Below are 12,268 nucleotides of genomic sequence, written 5' to 3'. Positions count from 1 at the left end.
GGAGACCTGGGCCCGCTGCTCTCAGCCCCAAGCTGCTTGTGCCGTGGTGTCATTCAGAGACACCCAGAGATTGTCACAGCGGCAGCCCGACCCCCTCAGGCCAACACATGACCCTGTCCTTCTCAGGTCACCAGTTTGGGCTACACTCTGCCAGCAGCAAGTGGGACTCAGGAAACCCTGCCAGCAACCTGTCCACAGTGGCTGTCATGCCCGTGTCGGAGGACGTACCCCTCACCGCCTTTGCCCTGGAGCTCAAGCATGCCCTCAGCGCTATTGGTGAGCCCAGCCTCTGGGTCCCTCTGGGTTCCTGTGCCACCCTCTCAGCTAAGCCCTAGGGGCTCCTGGATCGGGGACTGTCCATTAGGCGTCTCCATGGGCCTGTGTAAGTCACATCACAGGCAGCTCCTCCAAGATGGTTAGTGCCTCCCAGAGCGCAGGGGCCCCGGGGGGCAGAAACCTGACCCCCCTGGAGCCCAGCGTGGGTTCTGGCCTGCGGGGGGGCACGTGCCCGCTGCTGCAGCACTTGACACAGGCGCTGCCCTCAGCTAGGGTTGGGTAGCATCCTGAAAGCTCTGAAACTTTGGGATTCAGAAGTAAGAAACTGAAATTCCTGAGAACTCATAGGGGTTCCCCCAATTATAAAGTATTCAGTATTTTTAACACTATACATTTGTATACAATTGTGAACAACCATAATGATAGTTTTCTGTGGTAGGGTGGTACCGAGTTTCAGGTTATCTTTAAAAATGATGTAATAATGGGGGCAGCTCGTTAGCTCAGTTGGTTAGAATGTGGTGCTGGTAACACCAAGGTTGCCAGTTCGATCCCCCTGCTTTGGCCACTGTGAGCTGTGCCCTCCTTAAATTAAAAAAAAAAAAAAAAAGTATCCTCATTAGGGACCCCCTCCCGCTTGGGAGCTGCCTCTAATAAACTATCTAAAAAAAAAATCCGTGTCACATAAAAATGATGTCATAGTGAACTCAGTGAATATGACGTGACTGTTACGAGCACGTGTTTGTTCATCTGCTTTAAAACAGGTGAGTTCTGGGCCGGCCCGGTGGCTCAGGTGGTCCTAGTGCCGTGCTCCTAACGCCCGAGGTCGCTGGTTCGATTCCCACATGGCCCAGTGAGCTGCATCCTCTACAGCTAAGCTTGTGAACAACAGCTCTCCCTGGAGCTGATCTGCCTTGAGCTGCCATGGGGCGCCATGAGCGGCCGGTGGACAGCGTGAGTGGCCGACCGGCAACCAACTGCCTCAGCAGGGGAGGGGGGGAGCGCAAGGCTCCTAATACCACATGGGCCAGGGAGCTGTGTCCTACACAACTAGACAGAAACAATGGCTTGAACTGTAGTGTGGGGGGGAGGCGGAAGAAGGGGGAAAAACACACAAAACAAAAAACAGGTGAGTTCACTTGTTTGTTTTAATTTCTTTTTTGTTGTTGTTTTAATTGGGAAATATTGGGGAACAGTGTGTTTTTCCAGGGCGCAGCTCAGTTCCAAGTCCATTTACTGTTTTCAATCTTTAGTTGCAGAGGGTGCAGCCCACCATCCCATGGGGGAATTGAACCAACAACCTTGTTGAGAGCTCGCACTCTAACCAATTGAGCCATCGGCCACCCCTCTGTAAGCTCAGGCAGCTTGTTGTCTTCAATCTAGTTGTGGAGGGTGCAGCTCACTGGTCCATGTGGGAATCGAACCGGCAGCCCTGTTGTTCAGAGCTCGTGCTCTAACCAACTGAGCCATCTAATCATCAGAGCATATGTTTTAATACCTGTGAAAATGCTCTCTACCTGATACAGACATTTGATAACAGAAAGCATTAAATAAATGCACAATAAAAACGAGTCATCAGATTGAAAGATAATACCGTAAATATTTAGTATTTGAAGTTATTCTCAAGATGAAGTTTTAAAACGCAGAAAGCACGAATTGCCCTTAGCCTTGATCTTTGTTTTGTAACAAATATTCCAGATGTGGAGAATTCCTTTCCTTCTCCATCATCCCGGCCACACTGCCCTGCGTGCGTCCAGAGTAAATTCAGGCGCAGTGGAGATACGTGGCTTCATGAAAGTTCATTCCCTTTTTGTTTGTAATTAAACTTTATTGGGGTGACAATTGTGCATATTCCCTTTTTAAAAAGTATTTTATGTTGAAATTATAGATTCAGAGGAAATTGCAAAAATAGTAGATCCACGTACCTCTGCCCTGGTTATGTGACTGTAGCATGCAGACAGGAAGCTGATACTTCCACAGTCCATCTGCCGTCACTGCAGGCGTCACTGGGTTTCATGTGTACATGTCCATGTGTTCATGTGTGTGTGTGCATGCGTCTGTGTGCACATGTATTGTGTACTTGTGTGCGTCCGTGTGCACGTGTGTGTGCTCTGTGCTGTTGTGCCTCCGGTGTAGGTTCCTGCAGCTTCCAGCTGCACCAGGCTGAAACTGCCCATCAGGTCGGACCTGCCGCCTGGCAGAGCTGCTCCCCAGTACCTGTACTCTGGCGACAGGAAGTTGTTTTCCACTCTTGTCATTCCAAGAGCATCATAAAAGTAGAACCAACAGAATGTGGCCTTTTGAGGCTGCCTTTCCTGGGTGGTGCCGTGTGGCAGCAGTGTGTCCTTCTGCTGAGGGACACCCACTGTCTGGGCGTCCACGCTTCTTCACCCATCTGCCTGCTCAAAGTCATTTGCTTGTTTGCAAGTTGGGCGTACAGAGCTCTCCAAGCGTGCTGTAAGGGTTTTGTGTACACCTGCGTTTCCTTTCCTCTGGCCGAAATGTCCAGGAGTGCACACTCAGCCTTCTGAGAACCAGTCTCCAGAGTGGCCGCACCAGGTCATGCGCCAGCCGTGTGCGGCAGTGGTACTGTCCCTGCATGTCCTCGTCTTGTCACCGATGTGCATCCCAGCTGCTCCAGGTGCGGGCACATCGTGCCTCCCACTTGCATGTCTCGGGCTGGTGCTGCTCAGGGCCGTTCCTGCTCGTGCCACCGCAGTCTCCGCTCTGGTGAAATGTCTGTTCACGTCTTGTGTTTGTTTTCTCACTGCTGAGTTTTGAGAATTCTTTATATAGTCTGGATACTAGTCTCTCATTGGGTGTGTGGTTTGCAAATGTTTTGTTCCAGTGTCCAGTTTTTCTTGTCATCCTCTTAATAGTCTTTCACAGGCAAAAATTTTAACTTTTGATGAAGTCCAGCTTTTTGATTTTTTTTTCTTTTATTCGTCATGCTTCCTTTTTCCCCCCCTTTTTCTGCCTCTCTCCCCCCACTCCAGTTCAAGCTGTTGTTTCTGAGTCTAGTTGTATAGGACACAGCTCCCTGGCCCATGCTGGTATTATGAGCCTTGTGCCCCTTCTTCCAGCTCTGGCAGTCGGTTGCCAGTCTTCAGTCGGCTTCTCACAGAAGCTTACAGCAGCTCTCGCCAGCTGCCGGCTGCTCACGCTGGATGCTGGCCACTCATGCTGGCCAACGGCTGCTCCTGGCAGCACACGGTAGCCCATGGCAGCACACCACAGCAGCCCATGGTAGCCCATGGCAGCACACAGCAGCCCACGGCAGCCCATGGTAGCCCACGGCAGTACACAGCAGCCTGCTGCAGTCCACGCCAACCTCTGGCTGCTCACAGCAGCCCAGCTCCAGGGAGAACTACTGTTCACAATCTTAGCTGTAGAAGGCGCAGCTCACTGGCCCATGTGGGAATAGAACCCGCGACCTCGGTGTTAGGAACACGGTGCTCCAACCACCTGAGCCACCGGGCCGGCCCAGTCATGCTTTCAATGCCCTTTCTAAGAGCTCTTCCCTTCGCCCCAGGGCCTAGATTTTCTCCTGTTGTTTTTCCAGAAGGCTTGTAGTTTTCATTTAAATCTATGATGTTTGGGGGGCTAATTTTGTATGAAGTGTGACATTTAGTTAGATGTTGGATGTCCAGTTGCCCACTTCCCCCATGGGGTGGTCCTGGCGCTCTTGCTGAAGCTCGTGTGATACACTGAGGGTTCATCCTGGGCTCGGTTCTAGTCCGTGGTCTTCATGCGTGTCCCGTGTCAGCGCCCAGGAAGTCCTCCAGCTGTGACCTTCTCTTGCCAAGATGGTTTGTGGGTCCCTCGAGACCCACATGGATTTTGGGATGTGCTTTCCTGTTTCTGCAACAAGAACTGCCTCTGGGATTCCGAGAGGGGTCACACTGAATGTATAGGTCGCTCTGGGTGGTACTGACATCTTAACAACACTGTCTTCCAATCTGCGAACATGGGGTGTGTTTCCACTTATTTGTGGCTTTGCTTTCCATCAGCAGTGTTTGTAGTTTTCAGGATGAGTCTTTCACTTCCTTGGCAAAGTTTATCCCTAAGTATTTTACTGTCTTTGATGTATTATCAGTGGAATTATTCATATCTTTTTTGGCATGTTTATTGACACTATACAGAAACACAACTGACTTTTGTATGTTGGTTTTGTGTCCTGCAACTTCACTTCTTAGTCGTAACAGTTTTTTTGGTGGCCTTCTTTAGGGTTTTCTAAAAATAAGGTCATGTCTACAAACCAAGAAAATTTTACATCTTCTTTTCCAATTTTGATGCCCTTTAGTTCTTTTTCTTGCCAAATTGCTCTGGTTAGGACATCCAGTAGCGTGCTGAATAGCAGTGGTGAGAGCAGGCGTCCGGCCTTGTTCCTGGTCTTAGGGGAAAGCTTTCAGGTTATCACCATTGAGCGTGATGTTAGCTTTCGGTTTTTTATGTACGGCCTTTAATGTAGTGCGGAAGTTTCTTTCTTTTTTTTTTTTTTTTTTTTTGGAAGTTTCTATAAGTAGTTTTGTTGAGTGTTTTATTATAAAAAGATGTTGAATTTTGTCAAATGCTTTTTCTGCAGCAGTTGAGATGATTGCGTGGGGTGTTTTTCCATTCATTCTGTGAATGTGGTTTTTTACACTGGTTGATATTCCTCTGTTGAACCATCCTTGCATTCCAGCAACAAATCCCACTTCATAATACTATATAATCCTTTTAATATACTGCTGAATTTGGTTAACTGCTATTTTGTTGGGGATTTTTGCATCAATACTGATAAAGGTTATTCTTCTGCAATTTTTTCATGGTGCCTTTATCTTATAGTATTAGTACCAGGTTAATGGTGGCCCCATGGAATGACTTAGGAAGTGTTCCCTCACGTCAATATTTTGGAAGAGTTTGAGGAGGACTGGTGTTAATTTTTTTTTAAGTAGTTGATAGAATTCACCAGTGAAGCTGTCTCATGCAGGGCTTTTCTTTGTTGGTATTATTATTGTTGCTATTATTGTTATTACTGATTCAATCATCCTACTAGTTACAGATCTATACAGATTAGGTCTATACAGATTTTCTGTTCATGATTCAGTCTTGGTATGTCTTGTGTTTCTAGGAATTCACCCATTTAATCTAGATTTTCCAATTTGTTTATGTACAGTTGTCGATAATGTTCCATTGTTTCTTATTTTAGTGATTTTAATTTCTTTTTCCTTTATTCGTCTAGCTGAAGGTTTGTCAATTTTGTTCATTCTTTCAAAGAACCAACTTTGGTTTCCTTTATTTTCTTTACTGGTTTTTTTCCCCTCTATTTTATTTATCTCTGCTCTAAACTTTATTTTTTCCTTCCTTTTGTTAGCTCTGGGTTTAGTTTGATATTCTTTTTCTAGTTACTAAAGGTATAAAGTGAGGTTGTTGATTTGAGATCTTTTTTTAAATGCATACATTTATAGCTGTAAAGTTCCCTCTTAGCACTTCTTTTGCTGCCTCCCCTAAGTTTTGGAATGTTGTGTCTTTATTTTCATTTGTCTCAAGGTATTTGCTAATTTCCCTGTGACTTCTTCTTTGACTCACTGGTTGTTTAAGCATATGTTGTTTAATTACCACATATTTGTGAATTTTCCAGTTTTCCCACTGTTGTTGATTTCTAGTTTCACAAGATATCGGGTATAATTTGAGGCTTTTGAAGTTCATTAAGGCTTGTTTTGTAGCCCTCCATGTCGTCTGTCCTGGAGAGTGTCCTGTGTGCACTTGAGGAGAATGTGTGTTCTGCTGCTGTCATGTGGTTGGTCTTTCCTCTTAAGCGTTTTGGTGACTGCGATGGTATATCACTATGGCTTTAATTTGCATTTCCCAGGGAGTAAGAAGTTCATTTGTTTATTGACCATTAGGATGCCCTCTTCTGTAAGTTCCTGTCAAGTTACCCACCCCTTTCATTGGGTTGCCATCCTTTCCTTGTCGATGGGCAGAGTTCTCTCTGTAATCTGGATACAGTTCCTGTTTTGGATGCAAATATTGCAGGTACCTTTCCCTCTCTGTGACTTGCTTTCTTATCCTTTTCATGATATCTTTTGACAAACAGGAGTTCTGAATTCTAATGTAGACCAGTCTATCAATTTTTTCCTATATTGTTACTGATTTTTGCATTTTACTGAAGAAATTGCATCCCGCCCCCAAATTATGAAGGTGTTCTTCTAAAAACTTTATGGTTTCACCTTTCAAGTTCACAGTTCATCTGGCATTGATTTTGGTTATGACATGAGGTAGAATCAAGATTCATTTTGTCTGCTGGGATCTTCAGGTGACCGAGACCCTCATTTAGAAAAAACCAACTCTGCCCTCCACATTGCTGGGACACCTTTGCCGAAAGTCAGGTGACCATATTTCTGTAGGTTGCCTTCACTTCTGAGGGGTATTTCTGCTGAGTGAAGATCTTAGGCTGATAGTCATTTTCTTCTGGCACTTTGAAGGTGTCGTTCCGTTTCTTCCAGCTTCCAGGGTGGGAAAGAAGCTGTTTGGCAGCCAGGCTGGAAGTGGCTGCCTGCTTCAGCTGCACCCCAGAGAATCCATGAGTTATCCTGTGTCTCCTCCCTGCCCTGGGCCTGCCCACCACGATGGGGTTGTTCACCATGTTCCTGATTGGCAGGAGCTGTAGCCCATGCCATGGGGACCAGAGCACTACCTTTGGGGAGCTCACACGCTCTGAGGGCCCCATCAGAGCCCCCCCCAAGGAGGCCTAGAGCAGAAGACAGGTACTGAGGAGCAGTAGAGCCCAGCAGGTGTCCCCTAAGGGCCTCAGGGCTGGGCTCCTCAGTTGCTCCTGCAGCCAGACATGGTCTGCCTATCCTGTCACATCCTGAATGTTCAAAAGGTGGACAAGACGTGTCATTGCACATCCCTCACAGGCGCGTGAAGCAGTCTAGCCCAGAGAGGTCCAGACCTCTGCGGGTGACCGACTAGAGCTGGTAGCTCCTCCCAGCACAGCCTGACCCCCAGCGTAGGACTGCAACCCCCTGACCGGACTGGCATGCTTCACCCCAACCCCCACTGCCTCAGCAGGTTTCTGTCATGTAAATCAGAGCTATGTGTGCACACAGGTCTGGCCAGAGAGCCATACCTCAGGGGCACCACCTCTGTAGGCGCTCCTTTGTATGGATACCTCTACGAAAGCAGATGCTCCCAGTTAAAACACAATGTGATAAGATACTGGTTCTGTATCTCTCACCTTTTAATTAGACGCCCTTGGGGGAAAGTCAGGTAAAGTGCGGGTGTGAGAAGGAGCACCTCCATGCTCCTGCTTTAGCCTGGGTCCTGGGGCCGGTCCTCAGTTGGCGGCCCTTCTCCAACTGCATGCTCTGTCTTGGCTTCTGTCTCGAGTCCCCCATGGCCTTTCCACGAGTTCTGACGCTGGCCCTCCTGATGGAGCAGGCCCTGACTCCTCTGTGTGTACAGTGGCTGTAAAACACCGTATATAGAAGAAGCTGATTTCAGAGACACACGTGTGCCAAGTGCTGCATCTCAAGCCTGGTGAAAGACATGACACTGGAATCCAGCCGCCTCGCTGATCAAGATTTGAGCATTTACATTATTCGGCATTTTACATGCTGTGATTCCCCTGACTCCAACACACACAGTCTCAGTGCTGCAGAGATTCAGCTCCTTTGTGTGTAGATGAGGAGACTGAGGTTCAGAGAGGCCCCCATCCCTGTACCTATGTAGGGAGCTACTGAGCTCGTGCATTCTTCCCAGCTCAGGGGGCTCAGCACCCACCCTGCAGCATGTGGACTCACCAGCCCAGAGGCACCCCCCTTCAGGCCACAGGCACTTCCTTATTCAAAGGTGCAAGGCTTCTCATGGCTTTCTGGGAGAGCAGGCTTCTGGGACGCGGAGTGGGCGCTCTTGCCCATTGCCCCGCGGCTTCTTCTGTGGCCATGCCTCGCTGTCCTTGCAGGTGGCCTGCCAGGACAGTTTTTCGTAACTGGTGGTTCTGTTTTCAGGCCCCATCCTGCTGTTGACCAGTGACAACATAAAACAGCGCCTTGGCTCTGCTGCTCTGGACAGGTACATGCTGGCCTCTGCGTAGGAAACAGCCTGGTTTCCTGCTCCCAGCGGATCCAAACAAGCCTTGAAATGTGCCCTGGATCCCACACCCGCTTCTTATCTGTGCCCCCATGTCTGCACCCCGTCTGTACCACCGTTGGCACCCCATCTCTGCACACCCACCTGCTTACCCCATGTTGCACCCCTGTCTGCACCCCCGTCTGCACCCCGTCTGTATCCCTCTGTCTGCACCCCCCCATCTGCACCCACCATTGCACCCCCAGTCTGCATACACCCGTCTGCATCCAGGTCTGCACCCCCGTCTGTACCCACGTCTCTAACCGTCTGCACACCCCCGTTTGCACTCATCCCCCATTTGCACTCCCCCGTCTATACCCCCGTCTGTACCCCCATCTGTACCCCTGTCTGCACCCCCGTCTGCACACCCCCATTTGTACCCCCATCTGCACCCCCGTCTGCACCTCCCTGTCTGCACCCCCATCTGCACACCCCCATTTGTACCCCCATCTGCACCCCCATCTGCACACCCCCATTTGTACCCCCATCTGCACTCCCGTCTGCACCTCCCTGTCTGCACCCCCATCTGCACACCCCCATTTGTACCCCCATCTGCACCCCCGTCTGCACACCCCCATTTGTACCCCCATCTGCACTCCCGTCTGCACCTCCCTGTCTGCACCCCCGTCTGCACACCCCCATTTGTACCCCCATCTGCACCCCCGTCTGCACACCCCCATTTGTACCCCCATCTGCACTCCCGTCTGCACCTCCCTGTCTGCACCCCCGTCTGCACACCCCCATTTGTACCCCCATCTGCACTCCCGTCTGCACCTCCCTGTCTGCACCCCCATCTGCACAACCCCATTTGTACCCCCATCTGCACCCCCATCTGCACACCCCCATTTGTACCCCCCATCTGCACCCCCGTCTGCACACCCCCATTTGTACCCCCCATCTGCACCCCCGTCTGTACCTCTGTCTGCACCCCCGTGTGCACACTCCCATCTGCACCCCCCGTCTGCACACCCCCAATTGCACCCCCCCGTCTGCACCCCGCCGTATGCACCCCTGTCTGCACACCCCTGTCCGTGCTTTCCAGTATCCACGAGTACCGCCTGTGCAGCTGGTTGGGGCAACAGGAGGACATCCACCGGATTGTGCTCTACCAGGCGGACAGCACGCTCACGCCATGGACCCAGCGCTGCATTCGGCAGGCCGACTGCATCCTCATCGTGGGTCTGGGCGAGCAGGAGCCCACAGTGGGCGAGGTGGGCTGGCCAACAGGGCTGTATGGTGGGGGGGATAAGCAGTAGGTGGGGCTTCAGTGGATGGGCGGGCAGTGGGAGGGAGCCAGGCTGGGGGCGGGGCTTCAACAAGTGGGGCCTGGCGGTGGTGGGGGCTGCAGGGTGGGACAAGGTTGCAGGGCTACAGGTGGGCAGGTCCAGGCTCTCTTCAGATCCCGGTTTTCTCTTTTCCTTTGAATGCATATCTAACGAACTCTGGAAAGAACGGATCATTAGTGCTAACACCTGCTCAGCTACCTGCTGTCCACGTTTCAAAACCATTTTGCCGTTTGTTGGTGGTTTTAGCACAAAGCGGGATGCCTTCCCCCCATGGCCGCTTGTGAAGTTGGAGCCTCTGGCTGTGTTTCACACTTTTAGTATGTGTGTATACAGCACTGTTTTAACAGGTCTAAATTTTATATAAAAAGTGCCCTATTTTTACCATTTTGAAATTTCCTTTTTTCCTCAACACGTCACTCGTTTTGTGGCTGTTAGTTTCCTGTCTGTGAGTACCCCACCCGCTAGCAGCTCTCAGGGCCTGGACTTAGCAGGCTGCCCGTGGGGTGTCTTCGTGGCGCCCACCTGGAAGGGTCCCTGCATCACAGAGTATATGGGCGCAGGGTGCCTCCCGCGTTGGGTGGTGTTCTCTCGGTTTTCACGGGGGTGGCCTGGAAGAGTGTTTGCAAAATTCATTATTTGAGGAGGTCTGGGTGTGTGTTCGAGAGGCAGTGTTAGAGAAAGGGCCCCTGCCTTCTGGTTACACTGCCCTAGCCCAGCGCACAGCTGGGGGAGGGGAGAGCAGAGTGCTGCACAGCTGGGCTGCCTGACAGAATCAGGGGGCCAAGGCCCTGCCCTCCGCTGCTCTGCAAGGCGGCGTCCAGCGTGGGGACTCTGCACACAGCCCCACCTGGCCTTCAGCTCCATCCTGCCCACGTCGGGCTCCAGGCCACCTGACGCGGGTTCTGCTGTCCCTCAGCTGGAGCGGATGCTGGAGAGCACTGCGGTGCGCGCCCAGAAGCAGCTGATCCTGCTGCACCGGGAGGAGGGCCCGGCCCCAGCCCGCACGGTCGAGTGGCTCAACATGCGCAGCTGGTGCTCCGGCCACCTGCACCTCTGCTGCCCACGCCGCGTCTTCTCCAGAAGGAGCCTGCCCAAACTGGTGAGGCTGGGGCACCTACCTCCAGCGCACAGCCCTGTCCTGACCCACCCCTTCCGCTCTGAGTCTCAGTGGGCAGCGGACTGTTGGTGTCGGGGCTGCGGGCTGGTTTCCCCCTCGGTGCGGTGAGCTGACTGTGAGCTCCCGCTTCAGTTTGGCCACAGGGGCACTGCGCTCCCCAGGCAGGTGGGGCCCGGGGTGGGGGATGAGCCGGCCACACCAGTGGGCTCTGGGGGCCTCAGGTCAGCGTTGCCCCTCCTTCGGGCAGCTCTTCCTTAGTGTGTCCTCAGCCCTCGGGGCTGGGGAGGGGGGCGCAGAGGCTGCCCACATGCCACTGCCTGCCTGGCCCAGGGCTCTGAGGGCAGCGTCCTGACAGCTCCGTCCATGGGGCTGTTCTGCCCAGAGCACCCTCCATCCTCGGGGCTGGCTGGGTTTCAGCTGGGCTTTGGGCTTGGTGTCCCTTTGGGACGGCTCTCTGGGGCGCTACGGTGTCCTGCTGGGCCCGGAAGGCTGTGGCCCAGCCGCTTGCCCTGCACTCACCCAGTGGCCCTTCGAGGGCCTCCTGCCTCCCAGGAGAGCCTGGGCTCCAGGGTGCTGACAGAGTGGGTATCTGACCCAGCCCGCCAGTATCGTCGTAGAGAGAGCTCCGGGTCAGGAGGAAAACCGCCTGGGAACTCAGCCTGGCCCTCCCCACATCTGGCCCCACTCTCAGGTGGAGATGTACGAGCGTGTCTTCCAGAGGCCTCCAGACCGGCACTCGGACTTCTCCCGCCTGGCGCGGGTGCTGACGGGCAATGCGATTGCCCTGGTGCTTGGGGGAGGAGGAGCGAGGTGAGACCCTGCCCCCTTCCCACTGCAGCATGCGGGATGAAGTCCGACATGTGCAGGTAGATGGGCCCAGAGCGCGTTGCCGAGCGCTGCTCCCCACAGGCTGTCTGTCCCGTCTACACTCCAGGAACTGCCGGGGTTTTCATTGTTGCAAGTGCGGTGGAGGGACTGTCACCTGTTGTCCTGGCTCTGTAGCCATTCATGTCTCCTCTTCCGAAAATTGTTCTGTCCTTTGCCCGCCTTTCCACTGGGTTCTGGTGAAGCCAATTTAATCCACACTTCGTAGAGTAATGATCTGATCTGCTCACGAACCTACTGAAGCCCGAGTGTCATTCTGACACTTGTCACCCTTCCCCCGAACTTAAAGAGAACAGAACTGAGCCCAGGGGCACGGTGAGGAGGGAGTGACGAGGCCAAGGCTGTCTTCTGGTGAACCAGAGGGCAGATTGGTACCTCCCACAACATCTGTGCCACTCACTGGGCTGGGGCCAGGGCTGGGGACGCCCTGTGGGTGGAGTGGCTCACGCCGCTGGCCGAGGTGGCCGTCTGCACTGCTGGCTGGGTGAGGTGCCCTGGGCCAGCTGGCATGTTAGCAGGTCATCCTGGGTGCTCTGTGCCCTGAGTCCTGGCCCTCTGACGGTGACGGGCGCCTCTCCCCAGTGCCCCAGAG

General features: G+C 52.5%; 1 protein-coding gene across 1 annotated transcript in view; it reads left to right on the top strand.

The window, feature by feature from the left end:
• The window catches only part of PNPLA7 (patatin like domain 7, lysophospholipase), a 67,843-nt gene that overhangs the window by 43,512 nt on the left and 12,063 nt on the right, over positions 1-12,268 (top strand). The window contains 5 exon segments of the mRNA XM_081065212.1: positions 127-276; positions 8,268-8,331; positions 9,431-9,599; positions 10,591-10,773; positions 11,483-11,601. Coding sequence (XP_080921338.1) covers positions 127-276; positions 8,268-8,331; positions 9,431-9,599; positions 10,591-10,773; positions 11,483-11,601 — 685 coding nt within the window.

This window comes from Rhinolophus hipposideros, assembly GCF_964194185.1.
Source record: "Rhinolophus hipposideros genome assembly, chromosome: 11".
Taxonomy (NCBI): domain Eukaryota; kingdom Metazoa; phylum Chordata; class Mammalia; order Chiroptera; family Rhinolophidae; genus Rhinolophus; species Rhinolophus hipposideros.
Note: the sequence above shows the minus strand (reverse complement) of the source record. Positions and strands in the feature narration are given on the sequence as shown.